At 39.2% G+C, this 24,096-nt stretch overlaps 1 protein-coding gene across 3 annotated transcripts in view; it reads left to right on the top strand.

Moving 5' to 3' along the window:
- The window catches only part of LOC104357035 (complement C4), a 58,398-nt gene that overhangs the window by 9,442 nt on the left and 24,860 nt on the right, over positions 1 to 24,096 (top strand). For all 3 annotated transcript variants that reach the window (XM_033000254.2, XM_033000253.2, XM_033000255.2), the window contains 19 exons: positions 1,791 to 1,873; positions 2,733 to 2,925; positions 3,997 to 4,180; positions 4,917 to 4,987; positions 5,305 to 5,390; positions 6,643 to 6,725; positions 8,377 to 8,464; positions 12,033 to 12,138; positions 12,314 to 12,437; positions 14,158 to 14,273; positions 15,036 to 15,203; positions 15,946 to 16,143; positions 18,489 to 18,680; positions 20,033 to 20,182; positions 20,597 to 20,723; positions 21,093 to 21,164; positions 22,044 to 22,244; positions 23,144 to 23,255; positions 23,483 to 23,553. In XM_033000254.2, coding sequence (XP_032856145.2) covers positions 1,809 to 1,873; positions 2,733 to 2,925; positions 3,997 to 4,180; positions 4,917 to 4,987; positions 5,305 to 5,390; positions 6,643 to 6,725; positions 8,377 to 8,464; positions 12,033 to 12,138; positions 12,314 to 12,437; positions 14,158 to 14,273; positions 15,036 to 15,203; positions 15,946 to 16,143; positions 18,489 to 18,680; positions 20,033 to 20,182; positions 20,597 to 20,723; positions 21,093 to 21,164; positions 22,044 to 22,244; positions 23,144 to 23,255; positions 23,483 to 23,553 — 2,407 coding nt within the window. In that variant the 5' untranslated portion in view covers positions 1,791 to 1,808. The remainder of the gene's footprint in view (positions 1 to 1,790; positions 1,874 to 2,732; positions 2,926 to 3,996; positions 4,181 to 4,916; positions 4,988 to 5,304; positions 5,391 to 6,642; positions 6,726 to 8,376; positions 8,465 to 12,032; positions 12,139 to 12,313; positions 12,438 to 14,157; positions 14,274 to 15,035; positions 15,204 to 15,945; positions 16,144 to 18,488; positions 18,681 to 20,032; positions 20,183 to 20,596; positions 20,724 to 21,092; positions 21,165 to 22,043; positions 22,245 to 23,143; positions 23,256 to 23,482; positions 23,554 to 24,096) is intronic.

Below are 24,096 nucleotides of genomic sequence, written 5' to 3' on the forward strand. Positions count from 1 at the left end.
CAGACCAGTTTTGTGGTGGAAATCTCTACTCTTCCTCACCACCTAGCTTGGGTTTGGAAGGCCAGAGGCCATGGGAAAAATGATGAGATTTTGGCATGGAAATAAGTCAGTTTTGTCAGTGCATAACAGCAGATGGAATGAGAGGGTGGGAAGGGAGATCAGAGTGAAAATAACTTTGGTCTCAACAGTTCCTATTTCTGATCTCCTGTAAACATCTCCAAAAGAGCATGGATTTGGACCCTGAGGATCCACAGGTACCTTTCCTCACCTCCTCCCTCCTGACTGAGAGCTGAAGCAAGAGTGGAAGACAGAAGAGGAAAGGTGAAGGCAGATGACTGTCTCTTGGAAAAAAACTATACCTAGAGCAGGCAAAACTTAGCTTTTTCTGGTATGAATTGGAAGCCAGGAACATTCTTCCTGGCTGCTCCTGCTGCTAGTACATTCTGTGACCAGCAATGGACAGTATGTACTTGCTGTCCATCTCCTTTTGTCACAGAGTGAGCTGCCACACTTGTGACACACTCCGTGTAAAGTAGTGAACTGGTTTGCTGGCACATTACACCTTCTCTTCCCCTGCCTCCTTGTCCTGAAGCCAATCTTGCTGGAGCTGCTTATGTGTGAAGAGAAAGGCAAGAGATGTCTCTTGGGCAAGGGGTGGAGTGAGGCGGAGGTCCCTTCACTCTCACAGTGCAACGTGACTGTGGGCAGTGAACCCTTGCTGTCAGCATGAATTCACCTTAGAAATAATGGAATTCAGGCATCCGTTGCTGATAACTAAAGACACAGATTTAAATGTGGTGTATTAAAGTGCACTTTATCCCCAGAACTTGTGGACCATGTGATCATTTCTGGGATTTGACCTGACTGTAAATCAGATGGGCATTCTTCCATTCTCATGAGTCAACAAAAATTATGTTTGGGAGGCAATAATCCAGTGAAGGCTTGCAAAAATGAGACCTGATGAGAGTTTCAGTTTGTTCTTTCCTTTGCCTTTGATCAAAACTGGTTTCTGCACAAACAGTTATTCCTCAGATATATATTTTTCCCTGTGTTTTAGTATCCTACCTTTTAGGACACTGTGTGTCCTTCCTGCCATCTGAAATGTCCTCGGCTGATGAGTCATCTTTGCATATGCTAAAATGAGATTAATTACCCTCTGGAAAAGCCCTCTGTCTTGACCATGAAGGCAAATTGGGCTGAGTAGCTCAGAGAGAGACATACATTTTATTTCCACTTAAGTTAGAGCAGATGAATGCCTTGAGGCACTAGAGATTGGGACCGAGTTGTACAGGATGATTTCCATCACAGTTCCTTTGGTGGTATCTAAACCAGAAGGAACTTCCTCTCTGCTGGACCACAGAGATGCCTGGAGTTAAGTAATAGCATAGAGAAGGGACCCATCACTTGCGTTTGTCCCCATTTAGAAGTTCTTTATAGCCACTCTTTTAGCAACGGTGTCTTGTTTGACTTTTGGGATTGCCTTTGCAGTATTAGTAAAACTTCTCTCTGCACATGACTTCTAGTTGCTATAGTGAAAATATTGAACCTGGGAAGAGAATGAATGAATAATCAAATGTAAAATTGTGGCTTAGTCCAGAATGCCTCTCCCCAGGCTATTAATTTGTGCATCACTAGCAGATCCATCATTATTGGTTGCATGGTTTTGCAAGTTATTAATAAATAACCAGGATAGGTAATGTTCTTTGCTGCAGTGTGCCATCCACTCATTTCCTACAACCTGCACCTCAAGGGTAGATTGACAGTGGCTGTTTAATATTTCTGTTTTGCAGATGTTGTAGAGTTTTCCAATGGAAAGGCTGGTATTTTTGATGAGCTTTTGTTTTCTGTTGTCCAATGCACAGCAAGCACCATCGTAAGTACATTTTATTATTAATTCTTCACTCCTAACAAATCCCTTGAATGAAAAAGTATGGAATGCTAGTGGTCTTTTCAGAGAATCAACAAAGCCTGTTTCTTGGACCACTGAAAATTTGTGCAACCTTAAATAGTAAAAAGTAAAAAGCTTAAAAATGCCCTTTTAAAGCACTTCTAAGGGAAGAGATCTTTATTCCGTAACAAATAATCAAAAATCTCCTACTAAAGCATGATGTTCATACTGTTATTGTTGTTTGTTCATCTTTGGTTTATGACACTGACTGAATTGGAAAATACTTTCTGTACTTGATTTATACATGGCAGAAAACAAAGGTTTCACATTTGGGAGAGCTTCAGGATTTTTCTGTACTTATCCTCTATTTTAGTGGAGATTTACATATGTTGATACTGGTTCTTCTAGTTGGACCAATTCCTGGATTTCTGAAATAGATGTAATTCTGAGAAAACCTACGGAGCATGTTAAAGGTCCTTCAAAATGAACTTTATCTGTAGGGCAGAGGTACAGGAGAGAAGACTCTTGCTTCATTCCCTCCAGGGTTAAATGTATTCTGGTACTTGTCATAGCCAGAGGAGGGCTTTAATGAGATATTTGAACAATCAGGTCAAACTCTCCTTCCCTTCCATGTCAGCCCTCTGGGATTAACTCCAGCCCCAGATATTTATTTCTCTTCTTATGAGGTTTTAGAGAGGTGCAGACTCCTGCCTGCAGTCTGGTGTTGACCTCCAGTGTCCACGTCAGCATGAAAACTTCAGCCCCATAGAAACTTGATTGGGCATTCTTGTATTATGTGAAAATCAGCCTACGTATTGAACAACCTGTTTTTATGTTCGTTTAGATTTCTTGTTACTGCCCCAAATGTGGTGCATTTGGGCACACATGAGACAATAACAGTTCAGGTCCATGGAGCACAGCAACCTGTGCAAGTTACTGCATACTTCAAAGATGAGACAAAAAATCAGCTCCTATCAGAGAAGATCATCTTTAACCTTAACCAGAATAACAACTATCAAGAGATGAAAAAAGTAATGGTGAGTCTGCCATTGCAATGATGTAAATGTTTTAATCTGGTGATAAAAAAACCCACCATAATCTGTACTAGGAATATGTTGGAACAGAGACAACGCTGATTCCTAGAGACAGATGACAAGCACCACTTCCAGTGATAGTAGCACACAATTCACCCAACCAGCTAATAAAAAAATGCCTAATACAATTTCAATGATGACTGTGACTGCTCTTTTATGTCCAACAAGCAAGGTCAGGATTTTGTCAAATGGTGATGAAATATCTTTTCATCACTATAGATTAGTGATGAAATTAAACTTAAAAACATTTGATTTATTACTGTTTGTTGTTATTCATCACTCAAATTAAGACTGCATTCATGCCTTTGGCATACTGGCCATTTTTACAAAACAGAAGAAACCTTTCAAAATGTGAAGTCTCTCAGACCAAAGCCTGTGATGTTTCTGCAAACCTGTAAATTGTTTAATTCTTTTTTACATCTTGATTTTCATATTTTGCTTCTGACATGACTCCTTGAAGCCTGGGAGCATTTAGTTCGGGAATACTAGTTTGGACTATTTGGTTGGAAAACAGCACACAACAAGACTCAGTTTAGCTCTGATTGATTACTCTCAATGCTAAAAGCTGAACTTTGAAATCAATTTCCTCTTGAGCATGATGTTAAAAACATCATATTAATCTGCATGAGGTAAAGCTCTAATCTTATAGCCAAGATTTTAACAAGTGAAAGATTACAGGATGCTGCTATAGCTACCAAATTACACGGTAACTGAAATTTAACATGCATGTAGACTGAAGAAAAGCCACTGGGCTTGGGTTATTGCTATTATACAGAAGAACGTGTACTTCTATGACAGTAAATGGGGGGATTAGATATTATTTCTACTTAAAAAGAAATATAATCCCAGTAAGAAAGATATAACACCCAGCAGGAAAGATGTAATTGAGTATCTTCTGTCAAATGGTTCTAAGAAAATTAAGAACTTCAGCTGTGTAGGGGCTTTGGCTGTGTGACTCTGAAGTTATCAGGTTCATATCTGACTCTCTGGGGTTTTTCCTTTTGCCCTCTTCAGGTCAAGCCAGGGACTCTGAAACAGGATTTCTTCAAGAAGAGTAATCAGCCGTATGTTCTGCTAGTCATGGAAAGCAGAGAGCTCTATAAGGACACCGTTCACAGCACTCGCATCCTTCTGTCTTCCAAGAAAGGCTACATTTTTATTCAGACAGATAAACCTATATACACACCAAGTTCCAGAGGTTAAAATATAAATGCTGCATTTCAGATGTTGAATATAGATGTTACAAGGGCGTGATTAGAAAAAGTAATAATGACTTGATCCTTCCTAATGTAAATCCTACTCGTTTTACCCCAGCTACCTCTGTGCTTACCAACCACTCCAGATTTTAAACTTGACTTGTGCAGCCAAGGCTTCTGCTGGGTCTGCACTGCACATTGCAGCAACACATGTAGAAATGCTGCCAGAGTCAAAAAGTCGTTCTCTCTTCTAACAGGAACCAAACAAAATCTGCTCCTTTTTGTTCAAAAAGCTTAATATTGACTTTCCTTTGGAAAACAAAATTGTGAGAAGCCTGCAAAAAACCTCATATTGCTTCTGCTTGCAACACTAGCAAGAAGTATACTTTGAACTTTAAGTTCACAACTGTTTTGTTACTTCACAATTGAATTAATTAAGAGAGGAAAGTCAAAAAAGTTCTTGGGTTTGGTCGCAGGGCTTGACTGCAGAAGAATACAAAACTGAGTGAAGCTCTCTGAATATTTTTTGGAATTTGATTCAGAAAAGTATCTGTTTGGTTATGTAACATGCAAAGTCTATGGAAGAATGCAATTCTTTTTTGAAATTTCTGAGACTTCTTTTCATTAAAAGGATGTGTTTTATCCTAACTTCAGTAACTCAGTTTAGAGCTTGTAATTATTACTGTCTAGAAAAGCCAGAAATAAATATGTGAACACATTTATTCTTCTGTTAAACAGTAAAATACAGGATCTTCATTCTGGACAATGCTATGAGGCCAATAGATGAGACAGTTACAGTTGTTGTGCTAGTAAGTATAAAAAAACACTGTGAATGAGTGCTTCTTCAACACAGGAACTACGAAAAACTTTCAAAAAAGATCCAAGAGTAAAACTATAGCTATGACTCGTCTCCGGAAATCAATATTTACACATTATGAGATATGTCTAGTCATTTTGGGCCAATATCAGTAGCACGGAGGGAAATGTAACATGTGAATATTACAGTAGGAAAGTAAGCAGAGCATTTTCTCTTCTTCAGGATTAATATATGAACTTGAGAATTAGGATGCAAATGTTTGACACCAGGTGGTTCATAATTTTATGTTTGTTTTCTCTCTCTCAACAGAATTCAAAAGGAATGGTGGTTAAGAAGTCAGACCGGAAAATAAAAACAGCATTCAGTGAAAACTTTGAAATACCTGATGTTGCCGAGTACGTTACTGCTGTGCCTTGTGCATTAAAACAGTTCACGTGTCAAAATGTGTCTTGCAGCAGAACTATCTTCAAGTTAAAAAAAAACAAGAATCCTGTCCCTCCTTTCCCTTCCTTATGCTCTGCTCCCCTGATTTCCTCTCTTTTTTTTTTTTTTTTTTTTTTCTTTCCTTCTCCCTATTATGTATTGTCTGCTTTACTGACCATTCCTCTTGAACCAAATCAGGCAGTTTTGCTCTGGTTACACCTGGGAAGCAGGACTGCGCACTCAGGCGTGGCTGCTCCGGAGCCAGCCCTGGAGCCTCCTGCCATACAGGGCTCCACACTCAGCCGGTCAGCCCACACTCCCTTCCCTGGCACTGGAGGGGAAGTCACATATTTAGGCTGCGATTCATCAGAACTGGCTTAGATGCCTCTGTCAGGATGAGATGTACCGTGTCTCAGCACTGTTTCTCTACATTGGCTGTAGTGGGGACCAAGGGAACCTACACAGATGAAGGACTTCACAGTAAAACATCTAAAGTGAGGAAGACTAACCCCACATCCAGATTCACCCCCTTACCTGTTGAAGTACCTAAGATTTTTAACTGCTGAATTGCTTGAATTAATTACCTGTCAAAATTGTCTTTCTCTCGCCATGGAGCAGAGATTGAGCCTGTGGCTCAATGGTTACCTTTAAAATAGCTACCCTTAAACACCTTATCTTGGAGAGAGGAGTCCAGACTTTAATGTTAATGTGCTGCAATTAGCAACACTTATCCTGGTAAGGAATAATTTAGCAAACTGCTTAAATATCTGCTGAACAGTATGACTACATTCAGGACAACATTTCTGTAAGGGCTCAGTTTGCAAAGTGTAAATAATTACCTCTGATTTCAAGCAGCCAAGCTTTTACTTAATATTCAATGTGTTCTTGCGTGCTAGAATGATTTTGACATTACAGTGAAGATAAGCTATAGTAAATATATGATGAGTTCTCTATTTCTGAGCGTTTTTCAAAAAAGTGCATGTTACATGTGGTTTGTAAATATGTTATCTTGCAGTTCCTCAAAAAGTCTTTTTAAGAGTTTCCTAGGACATCTGAAAAAATGTTGCTGGCTCTTCCCAGCAAAGAGAAATCCATTAATAAATTAGGTTGGGATGAGATCAAAGAAAAGAAAATATTAGCATTTAATGTGAATTTAAACATATTAGCATCATAAAATATCTGAGGAATCCTAATTAACTACTTTCTGCTGAATCTGAACTTTAGGCCTGGAACTTGGAAAATCAAAGCCTGGTTTCATCAACATGAAATGTCTAATGTTTCTGCTGAATTTGAAGTTAAAAAATATGGTAAGAGAACATTCATTTTGCATTATAAATATATTAATTAACCACTATGTGTTAAAAGGTGTACTGCAGTGACTAAACCTGGCTGTAGTTAGGTACCAAGGACAATATTGACAGTGTTTCAGTGTCTCATTGCTATCCCTGATGCACAGGAGAACTCTGGTTTTGTGTGCCTTCCACTTATGTTCAAATAACATTTATTTTTATACAGACTTAGTAACTAAGATTTTTCACCAAACATCCCTTTCTGGAAGTGCTCTTCTACTACAGAAAAAAAAACAGAGATGAGCTTCATTTTAAAATCATTGCAATTCTGGCTAAGGTTTTTACTGAAGACTAAAATGAAGAAAAAAAAATTTATCTATTTTCTCTCAGTATAATTCAGTTTTGAAGTTGATTAGAGTTGTTCCTATATTCAGAGAAACTTTGTTAAGAAAAGTAAGGGCAAAAAGTCAAAATGTAAAAACTGTAGAGAAAGTAAAAATGTAGAAATTTAACAATCTGGGTAAGAAAGGGCTTGATTTTTTTTTTTTTTAGTTTTGTGCTGAAATTATGTTTTCTTGTAAAATTTAGTGTGGGGTTTTGGTTTTGTTTTTTTGGGTGTCCTGGTTGGGGCTGGCCTAGAGCTCCCGTTGGTCTGGCAGCGGGAGGAGCTGCAGCACCCTGATACCCCAGGGGCTCCCCAGGGCCCAGTGCCCTCACCTGTGTGCGGGGGCGGGGGGAGCACAGCTGGAGGGCTGGGCCCCGATTGGCCGATATCCCATGTCATGTGACACTGTGCTCACTATATAAAGGCAGGAGAGGACGGGGAGGGGCTCTCTCTTCTGGGAGTGTGGCTGTGGGGCCTTTGTGTTGGGGATTGCCGGCTGGGAGTGGGTGGGTGTTGGTCGGTGGGAGGTGAGCAGCTGTATGGTACGTTACCCGTTGATACTGCTGTCAGTGTATTGTTCTGTTACTATTATTAAGCTGTTTTTATTTCAACCCGCGAGTCTCCCTTTGCCCCCCCGATTCCCTCCCTGTTCCCGAGTAGGGGGAGGGAGGGTGAGCGGCTGCGGGGCGTTTAGCTGCTGACCAGGCTCAAACCACAACATTGGTTTTGTTTTGTTTTGTTTTTTTTTGTTGACTTAAAGGCAAAAGAAAACCTCAGGATTATATGAAAGTCTCAGTTTAACAAAACTAGTTTTGCTTTATCTAGTGAATGTAACAGAATAGTAGAGACTACTGCATCCTCTGCAAACAATTACACTGAGGAGGAAATTACTCTGGCTATAACTACAGTAACAAATAGTTTAGTTTTACAGGAACAAATTGCAGAGTGGCACAACTGGTGCTGAGGACCTCATCTCCACACAACCCATTTCAGTGTGGGTTTACCTCAGGCTGCTTCTAGTCCAGGGCACTTAATGTCCATTAGCAGCTAGATCTTATCTTCTGGCTTATTTTCATTGTAAATAAATTAATTTTGTGTGCTTGAAGACTGCTCCACTATGTGAGGCAAAGAAGAATAAAGGAAGCTGGTCAGGAGACTCGCTTCAGAAGTGCACTCCTGGTTGAAACTAAAACATCCTCTCAGTGGGTGTTGGCACATGCCAGGAGTTTAAGGTATGTTTGAAACTCACTTGTGATGACCTTTTGCCTTCTTTTTTTCACGCAGAACTTCCATCTTTTGAAGTCAAACTCACCCCACTTCAGCCATACTACCACATCTGGGATGAAAACTTTGTGTTTGATATTGAGGCAAAGTATGTGTGCTCAGAGGGAGGCTCTTTTAGGAGGCAGATAAGTAGATAATGAACTGCAGCTTCTTCTTTTTTCTTGTCATTGACCAGCTTCTGGCTTAATTTGAATCTGACTTCAATCTTCTATACTCTCTGTTTCCACTACTAACTTAAGACATCAGTGTAAAATGCTACCTGGGTCCATGTAGTGGTCATCAAAATGGAACAAGGTCTTCTGAATATTTTAGTTTGCTAGTAAAAAGGTGACTAGTCAGGATTCTCCTCTGTGTTTCTAGGTAAGGTTCCAGGCAAACCTATAACCTGCTTTTCTTTATACTTTTTGGTTTAAATATTTAGAAACATTCTAAAGCCTCAGATGTTGTTATTTAATGTGATTCAAGTAGAGATGGATTCAAGTTCGGGTATGAATTTTTCTCAAAGCCAGGTGAAGCTTGGTACTAATAATCTAGTGCTTATTTGAGAGGAATGATTTTATGCAGAAATACTTCCAGGTGAATAAATACAGTTAATCAGAGCAGTTTCCGTGACCACCACTACAGACATGTGCATTACTGCATAGTAGTGCAAGGTTGATCTGGATGACACACGGCTACACGGCTTTTGGACTGGCCAGCCCATGAGACAGGGATCAGTGGAGAATAAATAAATTACACCTGATCCCATATCCAATTAGAATTGCATCAAATACCTCATGGATTTTGAGGTTGATTCACCACGTTCCTTGAGATTCTTTTAACACAAAACCACAAATAGGATCACGCAGAGTTATTGTATCTAGTATTGTTAAATATACTTAGTGTTAAACAGTGGGCAAATTTTCTGTACAGTAATGCTACCCAAGAGAGTGGAAAGTGAACTCTCTATATTTTATTAAATAATCAGTATTTCTTTTTGAAGTCTGTAAAGCCTGTTATATCCATTCACTTTTAGTATTTTGACTATTAATGGTTTGCAAATATTTTTGAAAAATATAAAAATAAACATGTGACATTTTTGGGAAATGTTTTAATAGTGAAATAATTACTAATAACTCTAATAATTTATTAATTCTACAGAATAACTTTTATAATTTTATCAGTGTATTTCATTACGTTTCCTAGGCAAAGCCCCTTTGAGTGTTGCCTATTACAAAGACACACATAACTGAATAGTGTAAGAATATCTTATTGATAAGTCATCACTGGATAGTTTGAATATATCTATCTCAGTAGCTGATGGGGATGGCAGAGAGGAGATAGTACAGAAGGGAGGAAAGATCTAGGAATAGAAATTGCTAATATATAGATTAAAATAAAAAAGCCTGGTCTATAAAACCAAAGTCTGTGACTTTAAGCGCTGACAGCAACTAACCTTGTAAGTAATTTGGCTTACAGTAGCCTTTAGTTAAATAGGCATTAAATATTAGCATTGAACTATGTGAGTGTATGTGACTAAACTATCACCACTACCATAACCATTTGTGTTTCCTCTTGTGTTTGACTCTGGAAAGCCTTCCAAAATGAGAGCAACAACCAAATTATTATTATATTCAAGCATTATTTAATATCTTTTGAGATATTATTTCTTAGATGCTTTCCTTATATGAGGAATCATTCTCATACAGTAGAAACTTTGTCTGTATTTGAACGTGATGCCAGAAAAGATAGTTGAGACACCTGGATTGTAAATTAAACAGTTCCAGGAAAGGTTCCTGAGCCCCAGAGCTTGGCTGGTGCATGACGCAGGCTTGGCCTCAGCCACAGAGCTCTCCCCAAACAATTCCTGGAAAGTCACTGGGAGGGAGCATGGACCAAGGTCCACCCCAGGTCTGCTGTGGAAGGCATGGGGTTTAGTAGAGCAGGTGTGGGCTGTGCCTCCAAGGCAGCACTGAGCTCTTTTCATTTCATTGAATTTAATTCACCTGGTCCAAACAGAGTGCGGTTGCTAGATTTGCTGCATGAACCCTGGCACTGTATCCAAGTGGAAGACTGATCTTCCACCCCCCAGGTTCTAGTGGGTTTTATTTCTCATTTAAATTAGTCACTGGCCATCTTATACCCTGTTGGTCTTCTGCCCACTGTCCTTGAGTTCTTCACCTTGACTGTGCCGATCCTTCCTTTCCCCAGCACATCTTGAGCGAGCAGGCACAACCCTGTACCCACCTCCTTTTGCTTGGCTGAACAAACTCAATTCTTCTAATCTCCTCTTCATTACCTTAATTTCTGTATGTGGTTCTATTGACTAAATACTAGCTTTAATCACGTTTACTTGATACTGTGATATGAAGTGATATGAGATAACTGGTTTTAATATTTCAATCTTTTCTAACGTTTTCTCTGTATGTTATTGCAGTACTCAAAATTGAGTTTTTGGACTGTGCAACTCCTTCATGCATACTTCACTACTCATTAACATCATAATTATTTTAAGAAGAAAAAATGGGATTGAATAACTGGATACTCTTCTTTTGTCCACTGGAAGAGATCCTAGTGGTCCTATGTAGGCCTGCCTGACTTTCATCAAAATCAACATATAGAATTCCTGATAATTGAACTTATTTCTCTAAACTGGCCATCCATGTAATGAACAGTTATTTGGTGTATTGACTGTTGTTTGCTGCAGTTACTAGTTCTGACATTTTAAGCAATTTTCCTAAGAACTGCGTCTCAGTTTCATTGATACAGGTCAGTGCTGCTGATCAGGTCAGTTTGAAAGAGCTTTTGTTCAAACAAAAATAAGTCATTACAGAACTGAGATGGAGCAGAATTTCCACAAGCAAAAGTCACCACTGTGGCCATGACAGGTCTCTTGTAGCATATTACATGCTGTGCTGCAGCAAGGAGCCTGCCAGGTGCCACAACATGCCCTATCCTCTCTCTCTCTGACATATATGGAGAATTCAGGGGTGCTCTGGCCAGATACCTATCTGGTAAATATTTCACTTATAATCCCTTATGCTATACTGTAAATCCACAGGAGAGACATGGGGTGGAGGGTGTCTATTCTGCTTAATGAATGTATTAAGATTTGAGCAGGTAGTATCTGACTCTGGAGATCTTCAGAGGTACCAAATAACAGTCCCTGTGGCAATTCTCTGGCTCCCTATTTTAAATGCTCTGCTCACAAGGTGTCTTATACAAAGGAATTATCTGTTCATCCAAGCTAGGTAGACTGGATATCTCCCTTGCTCCCTGTGAAGGGGATGATTTGTGTGAGACCTCACTCTACAACTAAAATTCTCATTAATTTGTAAAAAAAAAAAAAAAAAACAAAAAACAAAACAAAACCAAACAAACTTTTAAATTAATCTGTTGTAATTTTTGTCAGATGATGTCTCCACATGTGATTCTGCCAATGTGATTTACTCCATATATTTCTTTGCATTTAAAATCACCACTTTGTACACAAACCAGTAAAAGTCTTCATGTCCAAATTACCAGTGAGTAGGACCAATTTTTGATTTCAGGCTATTAGTTACAGATGGGATGCCTACAGATATCTTAATTTCATTTCAGCATAAAATTATTAGTCTGACTTATGCTTGCTTTTTATTAATGTAATGATTAATCTCCTCACTTTTTTCCTTCCAAAGACACTCTTATGGGAAAGGGATTCAAGGTGCTGCATATGTGCGATTTGGGATAATTGATGAAAATGAGAAAAAAGTGTTTCTTCCAGGCCTGGAGCAACAGCTATCAGTGAGTACTGAAGTTCCGTGGAACTATACTGATTTATCCTGGCTGAGCTGAATACTGTCAGAAATTATAAAAAAATAGATCCCTGTAATACCACAGTCATAAGGAACAATTTTTTAATTCTAATGGAAACAAACCAGTAAATGGTTGTCACTTTTTTTTTTCACTTTTGCTTTAGATTCAAAATGGGAAAGGAAGAGTTACTTTAAAGACATCACTTTTGGAAGAGAAAGTGAGAAAGAGTATTTCCACTCTGGAAGGGCTTCATTTATATGTTGCTGTTAGCACTGTGGAAACTGCAAGTGAGTACACTATGCCTTAGCTTATACAGGCTGAAATATTTACATTGATCTTTCTTTAGTGTAATCTTTCATGTAGGAAATCTTGTCCCACTGAACCAATCTTTGATTTTTCAGTGGCTGTTTGCTTTTGTTTTCCTAGAGGACAGATAATTATTTCCAGAGTTTGTTACAAGGGATTTGTGTAGGCATTTGCTCACAGCAGTGCTAATCACGGTGAGTAGGCCCCCAGATATCTTAGAGCTACCCACAAGCGAGCACTGCATTAAATTAGATGCAGTGGTCAGTGGGTTATCTGGGACATAGCAAGTGCCATTGTCAGTTATACGAGGCTAAGGTGAGAGGCACAACTTCGCTGCTGACCTCTGAAGTTGAATCTGTGATGAAGCTGACCTTTCCAACATGGGTGAGATTTTTCTTGTTGTTCATAGGGAGATTGATCCCTTTTATTTTAGATAACTGTAAGTAAGGCATCTAGTCAGAGCTCAGGCACTTTGCATAGTCAGTATAGGGAATGGATGGGTTAAACTGCACTCCAGAGGTATCTGTTCCCATTGGCTATAGAAGGAATCTAGTCACTCTAGCTTAGAACTACTAGAAGGCTAAAAATTCCCCAAAATCCTAAATATTAAGTAGGATTCCTTAGAACCCTAAAATTAAATCAAATACATTGCAGCTGTGCAGCTCTTTAGTATAACCTACCGTAGGTACTTAAGATGCACTACTGTCGCAGAATTTATTGCAAGAGCATAAAGGGGCTGAAAGACCTCCTGTTACCACACCAGAATGATGGACGTAAGATCTCATGGTGTGGCATGGTCTCTACCATGCTGTGCATGCTTCCTCTTTCCACCACAGGCAGGCTGCCTCCACACTTGTGTACTTGCTGGGTTTGGTATTAATTATATGCATGACAAGGCAAGACTGGTGGGCTTTACTGACACCTCTCAACCTTGGAGTGTTAAAGTGGAAAATAAGGACATTGAAAGTATGTCTCTAAATGCACTTAGTTTAAACCAAGCCTTGTAACTGTTTTTTTTTTAGACATGGGTATGGATAGTGGTTTAACTAGAAGAATGAGTGGTCTAACTAGAAAAATCTTAGAGGGGAAGCAAATGTTCAAGCTGCCTTGTAGGTGCAAAGTTGCAGAAGATGATATTAGGTGACATTAACTCTTACAAGTAGTTAAAAAAAAAAAAAAAAAAAAAAACAACACAACTTTCTTTCATAAAATTAGAGCTCTAAGGTCCAAACACTTCTAGTGGTTCTGAGTGACTTTTTTGTTGGACTTTGATGGACCCTTCCCCCAGGAGCGAAGCCCTGACTGCTCGGAAAGGGAGATGCATGTCTGCAGTGGCTCCTGTGGTGCCAGAGTGCTCTGTGTTTACAGGCACCTTGTTCCAGCTGATGTGTTAGAGGGGAATTGTTACGTTGTGAGTAACAAACCACCTTGCAGGTTTCCGTGTCTGAGCTGTTGAGAGCACACTCCTGCCAGTGCTGGCTTACATTGCCCTGTCCTTGCATCGGCCGGGCTCTGGTTGTGTTCCCCATCCGCCTGCATGCACCTCTTCCTCTTCTCGGGCAGAAGCTCTTTGGGGAGTTTTCTTTAAACACACTTCTAAAAATGAATTAATCTTGAAAACAGAAATGATGGATGCTAATGGTAATATGCAAGTACATAGTTATCGCTCCCATAGCAACACATACCGTTTGATATTAACAGGTGGTGAGATGAGGGAAGAGGAACTCAGCAATCTGAAGTTTGTGAAATCTCCTTATACTGTTGATCTGTCTAACACCAAAAAGTATTTTGTGCCTGGAGCCCCCTTCTCTGTTGTGGTATGTAGTAATTAGCCGACTGTGTCTGTTTGCCTCCATAACAAGGGGTTTATATTTGCCCTGTTTATAAAATCCTTATCTGATCCAGTGGGAGCTCTGTAGGACAGATACCTTCAGGAATAGGTACAACACAGAGCTACTGGTTTTGTGTCTGGTTTTTCTCATTTCTGTACACACAGAGCCTGAGTAGGGAAGCTGAAACCAGAAAATGCTGGCTTTCTGTTCTGGAAGTCATCCGTGCACTGTTGCACTCTAAGATTTTATAAACCATGTAGCAGCCTCTTCCTCACTTTCACATCAAAAAAATAAAATAATAATACTGTATCAAATTAATTCTGTATCAAACTAAAATTCTGAAAACTGAAACAGGATATTGGTTTTTTTTTTTAAAAAAAAAAAAAAACAAACTTATGTTTTTCACTTTTCAAACTTCACACCTTCAAGTTTTTCTATAAAGATTTCTACAAAAAGTTAGTAAGAAATTTACCATCTAATAGACAAATATCTCTGGGATCAGTTGAGATCTAATAGAGGCTAAGTGAAAACCTGGGACAGTTATTAATCTGTGTTCACAGATTTTTACCTTAGCTGGAGTCCAGAACGAGTCATTTCCTACCCTCTTCTCTCAAAGCTCAAGTTTTCAAGCAGGAATGTGTACAGCTCGGTATTTCTTCTCCTTTTATAAAAATAAATGCTGCTCATTTTCGGCATTTAAGCACAGGAATTTTCTTGAAGTAACAGAAAAATATTTGTTTTCAATAGGCATCTGTCACTTTGATTGATGGCTCTCCTGCTGCCTCTCTACCTGTCACTGCTACTCTTACCTTGCCTGGAAAACCCCCAGTGAAGAAGACTGAACTTTCTAATAAAGAGGGTCTAACCCCCTTTACATTCGACATCCCTGGAGATGCTCAGATGCTTCAAATAATGGTAATGAAAAACCAAACATCTGTGTTTAACAATACACTGCTGAGAAGAGCTCATAAGACAATTACAAATGACTGTGGAGATGATTAGTTTTCATTAAATTAGCATAGAGGGTGAAACATGATTTCTTACACCGTCTGCACAGCTTTGTCCAGGTTGTGTAAGGTATGTTAGAGAGACCAGGGGCCTGAGGGATGTCTCATGGAAGTGAAGGACACTGTCCTACATCAGAGCTTTGGGAGTACATGCATAGGTGGTAGAGGTGCTTTTTTGTGGTTTGAATGTGCATTTTCCTGGCATGAAGGATGGAAATGGGACTGTAAGAAATATCACCATGAGAAGTGACAGGAAATCATGAGAAGAAGGTGAAGGAGAAGCTCCTCAGCAACACAGACAGTAGGCTACATCTGGACACTCAGGATCTTCAATTATGTGCAGAATATAAAAAGGGAAAAAGCTGTCTAAGTACAAAATGACTTTGTGACTTTTGAGCCATAGATATTCAGAAAGAGCCAAGTCTGAAAAATATCAAGTGCAAATACAGCAAGAGACAAAATAGGATAAGAGTCTAAAGTAATCAAAATCCTGTTTTTTGATGCCAGGTTCTGCTAATGAGGTCTCAGCAGTGATTCATCTATTTTCCCAGCATTTTCTATATAAGCTGGTAATGTACGGTTTAAGGGTGACACTTTATACTGTCTTCCGGGGGACACTTTACTCACTCTGTCCTTTTCTTCCCTGACAGGTAAAGGCTGAAGAGGGAAAAGAAAAATTAGAATCACCTGAAACCAGTATCAGAGCTGAAAGATACCAGTCTGTTTCATCAAACTACCTCAGCATCAGTATCCCACATACTGTTTTGGCACCTGGAGATACTTTACGCATCACCTTGAATGATATTCATCAGTCTGGCAGTGGAGAGATTGACTATTTCTATTATATGGTAAAAAGAATATCAGCATATCAGTAATTTCTTTTAGAAATTGTACAACTCAGAACACCTGTCTAGTTAGTGATACACGGGAAACAAGAGGGCATCCTACAAAGGGCAACCAAGAAGATCAGTGTCCTAGCCCACCTGACCTACCAAGACAGGCTGAGGGAACTGGACCTGTCCAGTTGGGTGAGGAGGCTAAGAGTGAGTTAATATCAACTTAAAGTTACTTGAAAAAGAATTACAGGTATAACGGAGACAAACCTTCCTAGGTGGTGCCACACAATGTAACAGTGGACAAAGGCTACAAATTATGGCCTGGAAGGTTCATTTTGGAAAAATCTTTTCACTGTTGGTGAATGCAACAATGGAAGAGGTTCCCCAGAGAGTTTAGGGAATCGCCATCCTCAGGAGCATTCAACACTCAACTAGAGAAATCCACATCTAACCTAATCCTATGCTGCTGATGGCTCATTTTAGAGCAGGCAGTAGGACTAGCAAACTCCACAGGTCCCTTCCAGCAACTATTTATATGATTCTGTTATTTTTACATATTTGCACATATTTTTTGGCATGTACTATCCAGATTTTTATAAATTCTTCTTCTGAAGAACACATAAATACAAATTTTAGTCTGTAGTTTCTTATAGAGTCTAGAGCAAAAAGGTCCACGTGGGGTAATGTTTGTCTACATAATTATGTGGATATTTTTGAAAGATACTAAACTGACATCCTTGAAAGCTGAAATCCTAGACAGATAACTTCTGTGATATCTATGACAATTTGATTTCTCTTAATCCCAATCTTGTTCTTTCCTACTCCTTCCAATCTGTATTCTTCCCTAGTAATAAGCCAATATTAAATATTGGTTTTAGTGGTTTGAGTCCCATAAATACCTTTTTTCAGCTATTACAAAACTGTCCACCTTGTTTTGGGTAGATCAGACATATGCATAAGACTCTGTCCCTGCAACTAGAAAACTTGGTCATATTCTAGGGGACCTTGAATACCTCAGAAAATACCTTTTATGGTTAACTATTGTTTATTTCGTGAAAAACACATGATTCTTATATTACCCTGGCTTCATATTACTTGCACCTGATGTTAGTTAACAGGTAGGTCAGTGTTATCTCTGACAGATAACATCATGAAGGATCACTGAAAGCACTGGGTGTTATGGCCCTGAATATCATCCTGAAACTGGGTCTGAAAGGCAGCTCTGTAGATGGAAAATCAAGGAAACAATCCTGCTCAGCCTGGGACCAGGAATGCAAAGTATTTATGCTGCTGAAGGAGACAAATGTGTTCATGGATACATTCCAGGAATGAATGTGTTGAATGTCAAATGTGTTTAATTACCTTCTCCCTCTCTTCATACTAATTTCCCTTGGTACCTTAAATTTCCCAGGATGATAGCATCATGGGCACCAGTTCCCATTTATTTTTAATAGGACTCTGATATATTGGAATAATTGTATTCCTAGGAGTTAAATTTAAGTTTGGGGGGTTATTTTTGTTGGAAGACTTAACATAAGGTTGGAATTGGTGCTGTCAGGCTCTGGGAAGGTGCAGTGCTGGGCAGGCAGGGTGTGTGGGAGGGGTGGTGGGAAATACTGCTGGAGCTCAACAGTAAGGCTCTCTCCAGAACTTCGGTCACCTAAACGAAGGCAGTGAGGATTTCCGACCAGGCTGCAGCACGTCTTTGTTTCTTCCTGAAGCCCATTCACTGTGTGTTTAGAAAAGCTGCACGTGTTTTTTTTTCAGAGAAGAGAACTATCAGCCCTGTCACTTTGTCTGTCTTCCAGTCCTCTGACAAACTATGAATATAATTAACATAGCACAGGAAGAAAGGAATTAAATAGTGAAAGATGGGCTGAAATCAGTAAGAGCCAGTTTGTGATACTTCATCCTCAATAATAATTTTGGGGTGAAACCTCCCACTCCAACCCTTCCACATCATCTGAAAGATTCAGGACTGATTACTTATTAAATAAAGCTGATATCCACCTGGGGGTGATGAGCTCTTATTGTAGAAGACAAAAAATAAGACTGTCTTCTGGGACCCCCTTTTCAACTGAGTGGAGGGTGGTAGATTTGTGGTCAAACCCAGACCACAGGATCAGTGTAGCAGATGCTTACCACCACACTCCTGTGCTAGAGGCACTGTGTGCTGGTGTCCTCCAGGCTATTGGTATGAAGGTTGGGAATTAATTATTAAGTGCCATTAGAAGAGAATAAATTTAAAACAGAAATGGCCTCAGAAAATTCTAGATATATATATAAAATTATGCAACATAATGCCCAGTGTAGTGTGTATTCAGAGTATTTGATTTCTGTTTGTTTCTGCCTTGCAGGTTGTGGCAAAGGGACAAGTTGAGCTTCTGGAAAGAGTTCCCTCCTTAAACAAAATAGTAAACGTTAAAATCACAGAGAAGATGGTGCCCGCTTTTCGCTTTTTAGCTTACTACTTCATTGCAAATGAGGGCCGTCGAGAGATTGTTGCTGATTCTGTATGGGTGGATGTTATGGATGTCTGCGAAGGAAAGGTACTTTCAAAGCAAGTAGCTTCTGCTACTGTATTCCAGAATAAAAACAAAAACATGGGGTGTCCTCAGAGCAAGTGCAGGCCTGGGGTTAAAAAAGGAAAGACATTTCATTTTTATTGAAAAAGGGAGTTATCAGGATTCTTGCTAAAACATATAGCTGGGAAAGGCTCCCAGGAGTGATGGCAGAGATAGCTTTCTTCCATAGTACAGGTTGTGCCTCAGAGACATGAAAATTATAGTTTCATACAGATAAATCCCCCTCTGCAAGTGTCTATATATTAGAAATTTGAAGGGAAACACCAACAGAATCGTTGAGGGGCAGAATCTCTTTATGATTTTGTCTTATTGTAGTGCGGTTCATCACATGAAAGAAAGTGAAGCAATTTACTGGGGAAAAAAAAATAATTTGAAGTAATTTTTCAAGCTTTTTCATTCCTGATAAAAGTAATTTTTTGTGGCTTTTTAGCACTTCGGAATCACTTTAAAAAAATAATGGTTTACATCAGAAAATTAAGTGTGGACAAAATAGGGGTCCCTCTAATTCTTTATTTCACCTTTGTCCTCCTCCTTTTTGGTACCATAACAAGGAAAAAAAATAAGACAAGAGAATTTTTCCCAGTAGCATGAAACACAACTGTTGAAAAGCATCAGCCACCTAAAATGATTTTTCTCCTGAAAATGTGTGTTTTGAAAAAAGAATGTGATATTTCATTGGGAAAAAAGTTTTTTAAAAAAACTACCCACTTCTAACACACAAGCCAAATCTTTGTTCATACAATGACAAAGCCCAGCTACGTTTAAGTTTGCATTTCTATTAATAATTCTATCTTAATTTTGTAATCACCATGGCTACTTCCTCCTAAACCACAGAAGTGTCTACATCAGATATAAACCAGATCTGAACCCCGTCATGCTGAAAAATTCAAGTGTGAGATGGAAAGGAGGTAGTACTATTACAAACTGGTTTAAGTCAGTTACTTTTGTATGCTAATTAGTCTTTTGTTATATTTTATGGCAATTTTGCTTCCACTGGAAAATAACAAAATTATATTGAAGGCCCTAGTTCACCCCTTACACATACTTTTACCTACTGTTGGTGCTTAAGTGTCGTTGAAAGGAAACACCCAATATCTTGCACAGACGCATCTTTTAACCCCCCACATTGTCCTCCAATGAGAGAGATCTGCATCTACATCTTCCAAAGCTCAGGATCTCGGTCAGAAGCACCATAATACAGGAACATCCCACAGCCTCTGACTGCTGACAGTCGCAGCTGACAATATTCCTGGCCAAAGAGTCTTCACTTTTTATTAACATATGTGACATTTTTTGTTTCAATCTTTTCTGTTTAGATTAAAGTGAGAACAGAACGAGAGATATACGAACCAACAGACAACATCAATTTACGGATTGAAACGGACCATGCAGGAACAGTGGCCTTAGCTGTGGTTGATAAAGCAGTTTTTATTCTGAACAAGAAAAATAAGCTTACCGCCAAAAAAGTAAGATATCTGTAAGAAGAAAATACCATATCTACTAGTCAAGAGAAACTTTCCATAACTAACGAGAGGATCAAAATCTAATTAATACCTGTTAATTGCTTAATTACAGCTCTGCTAAACTTGAAAATGGTTTTCTTTTGCAATTTAGGATCTATTTAAGATTAATGATGTATTTAAGATGAGGATTTCCATGCTACGGCAGACAAGTTTGTAAATTAAAAAAGCATTACTTGAAAACACTCCCCAGCTAAAACATGCCTCACCTTCAATCTCAGTTTCCAAATGCAGTTTGTATCACCAGTTTGTCTTGCTTCTGCAAGTCAAAGGCTACAAGATCTTTTTAAATATATATATTTAAAAACCCCCAAACTTTGTTAAGTGTGTACAGTCTCTCTATGCTGTTTTCTTTGGCAGGTATTTAATGCTATGAATTCGTATGATCTTGGATGTTCTGCAGGTGGTGGTGCAAATAGTGTTCAAGTTTTTACTGATGTTGGTCTGGCCTTTTTATCAGATACAATTAAATCCAACATTCGGGAAGGTAAGTGCAAGCTGCCTTTTACTTTAGAAGTTTGTACAAGACCGTTATAGATCTGGGGAGGCTGATTGCTTAAAAATCAGAAACGTTTTATTGTGATGTTGTAAAATCCCTGTTGCCTGTGGATTTTTCTTCTTCTGTTCTTCTACTGGGTGCTGGCAGCTCAGATAGCCCAGATCTTGGCTGCTGGTCCTTTGGTGTCCAGCTCAGCTGGGGCAGGCAGCCGTTGGCAAGAGCTGTCAAGAACTCATCAAACTGTGGGTCTTCTGTGAGTGAGACGAGCCCTAAAATGGGTCTTCCATGAATGACTTGACTGACCAGGCTGTTACTGTCATAGTATCCTGACCAAGACCTTCTGTTGTGTCTTCCCAGGCTATAAATGCCTCCAGGTTACCAAAAGGCAGAAGAGATCTTCGGATTTTCAGCAGAAAATGTTAGGAATTGGTATGTCTGCTCATCTTGGTGGCCTGAAAGTCTTAGCAGGATAGGCAAAGGGATCTGGCTTGAGTCTAGGGAGCAAGAAGTGATGGGAAAGTAAAGGATACCAGTATATTCATAGTCCCAGTTCTTGTGTTGTGACATAGTCTAGCACAAGTGTGCATACTATGCTGTGTGGCCTGATCTATCAAAACAACTCAGAAAAAATAAAACAAAGAGTGGCCCAGCTGACAATATAAACTAATTCACCAGTTTATAATCCCAAATGTGAAATAATTCTGCTAGATAACATGCCATGGAATCAATCATGGCTTTAAAGTTTTTCAAAATTATTTGTATAGCCAGAAAATGTTTTATAGATCCTATTTTTTTTCTTGATATTCTGCTTTGAAGTTCTGCCAGCTTTGGTACTTTGTCCCCTGATTAGGAGAAGAGCTAGTATGATATTTGGTCTAAATTAAAAAAACAAACAAACAAAAAAAAACCAAAACACAAATTGATATTTTCTTGCCAGAAGACATGAAGTCTAGAACCTGCGATTCTCCTTATGTCTGATATTGGTCTCTTTATTCAAGAATGAGAATACTGCCATAACTATTTCTATAGAGATATCTAATTCCAATCTGCCAAGGAGGCAGTTTTAATTCACAGTCTGAATTTTAAGAGAAAGCTTAGAATAGAATATCTAGGATGCCATAGGGACCATGCTTTCCTTCTGTGTTTGTGGACTGTTTTTAGGATGGAGAACCGGTCCACAGCTGAAGGCAGACTGTTGCAATAGCAACTAACATTAAATGCAAAGGATGACAGGAATGAGCACAATGAACACTTTTACACTTATCGCTACTTCCACACTACTAACTCTGGGCTTTGATTACATTGCAGCCAGCAAATATCAGAACACTGATCTACGAAAATGCTGCGAAGATGGAATGAAATTAAATCCCATGAAGTTTTCTTGTGCGAAAAGGCTTACAAGGGTAGCTGGCTCCCTCGCATGTAGAAACGCCTTCCAGGACTGCTGTGAGAAAGCCACAGCCCTCAGAAAGGAGGCGAAGCGGAGGATCAGAGTGGGCTTGGCACGATGTAAAGAAGAGTGTCATGCAATTTGTCTACAGAAAAATACCTTTCATAGGATGGCAAGGGAGTGTTAAGGGGCATTTAATGTGGTGGGGCCAGGGAGGAAGTTTTCACATTGGTATTTCAGTGAGCCCTGGTATAGCGCAGCACCCATGTGCTATTGCATCTCCACAATTGTTTCCTGTGGATGTGGGAGTGGGATGGGATAACTTCTTGGGGTGAGGAAAGGCGAGAATCACTTAGCCCCAGAACAGCCTTATGGAGGAGATGCTGGCCCCTGCCCACACCCCGGGAGGCCGCAAACAGTGGAGCAAGGCAGGGGGTGGTTGTCTGACTTTAGGGCTCCGAGTGATCTCGGTTTCATGACTATTTCATTAGTGGTACTACTGTTATAACATCTGAGTATCTCCAAAACACTACCTCATGAGAAGGGGCCACTTCAGCAGCAGACAATTTTGTCTCTTTCTTCCTTTCTTCTCCCCAAAGTCTTTCGCTGATCACACAAGAGCTCATATTACAAAATATTTTTTGTTGAAAATGACCCCATTCTGAATGTAACTTCTGCTACCATTTTTCTGAGCTCTCCATTCACGCTCTGTCACAAATATGGGATGATGGGAACGTCTTTGCTGCATATTACTACAGAGAAATATTTTCTTGTTTAGTAGCATATAGTTATTGAACTTGGAAAGAAGAATTATCCTCTGTTAAATTACAGTCTCTGATCATTGCTTCTCTTTTTTCAACATTCTTTTTTTTTACTGCACAAGATGAAACCCAGATGCAGACTTTTCAATCAGAGTATTTTTCATGCTGCTTTCTCTCTGACAAATTGACTCCCTGAAAGCCAGTTTAAGGTCAGCAGCCAAAGGGTTCAGAACAGAAACCCCACTCTTGTTTTACAGACTATGATGACCATGAAGAAGTGTTTGATGAAACCTCTGTCAACTTGCGCAGTTATTTTCCTGAGAGTTGGTGGTGGAATTTTGAAGAAGTGAAAAACCCTGGAAACCATAGGTACTATATTACCTGACTCGATGAATATGTCTAAATGCATACAGTAAACTGTATATAAATATCAGCTTTATGTATTATCTGATATGAAGGACTTCAGAATATCTGCAAGTACTTCGTCTCCACAACTGAGGGAATATTTGTTTCCCTTACAAGACTTAAAGTTCAGCAAATGACAATGTTTGCATTTTATATGTCCTTCCTAATACATTTTATTTTGTGTTTCTTAGTGTAGAAAACTTTGCTCCTGACTCTATAACTACCTGGGAAATTCAGGCAATAAGCATATCTCCCCAAAAAGGTATAAGTATTGGGTATTTTACTGGGTTTCTTTGCATAGATTAATAGAGACCATATATTTTTTTTAAAACAGAAATACAACATTATGTTGACAGAGTGAGACAGTCTGTACTGAAAAAAAAAAACAGAAAATGTTTTGATCACAACATTTACTTCTCTCTTTTATGCCATATTAAAGCCCAGATAGAATTTAAAGGTTAGATATGTATTTATAAAGACAACATTGAGGGGGCTCTGAAGGAGCCAAGATTATACATCAAAACTGTCTCTTATTCTTTCCAACCTATGTGTTATCTTCTGCTTGGCCAGGAAGCCACAAGAAAGATAGTGGTAATAGCATCACTTTTATTTGAGTATTTCTGGGAGTGAGTTCTGGCCATCTCAGAGAAGCATAAAAGTCTGCAGTCTCTGGAAAGCCAGAGAAGAGAAGAGCACCAGGAGACTAGCAGAGGATCAGAAAAGGCTGGACACCAGAGAGCCCAGGTTCCCAGGTGCTGCTCTCTGGGAGCTCCTCGGGGTTGAGCAGGACTGTGCAGGAGGGACA

The sequence above is a fragment of the Tyto alba genome, unplaced genomic scaffold (genome assembly GCF_018691265.1).
Source record: "Tyto alba isolate M040663 unplaced genomic scaffold, T.alba_DEE_v4.0 Super-Scaffold_45, whole genome shotgun sequence".
In the NCBI taxonomy this organism is placed as follows: Eukaryota; Metazoa; Chordata; class Aves; order Strigiformes; family Tytonidae; genus Tyto; species Tyto alba.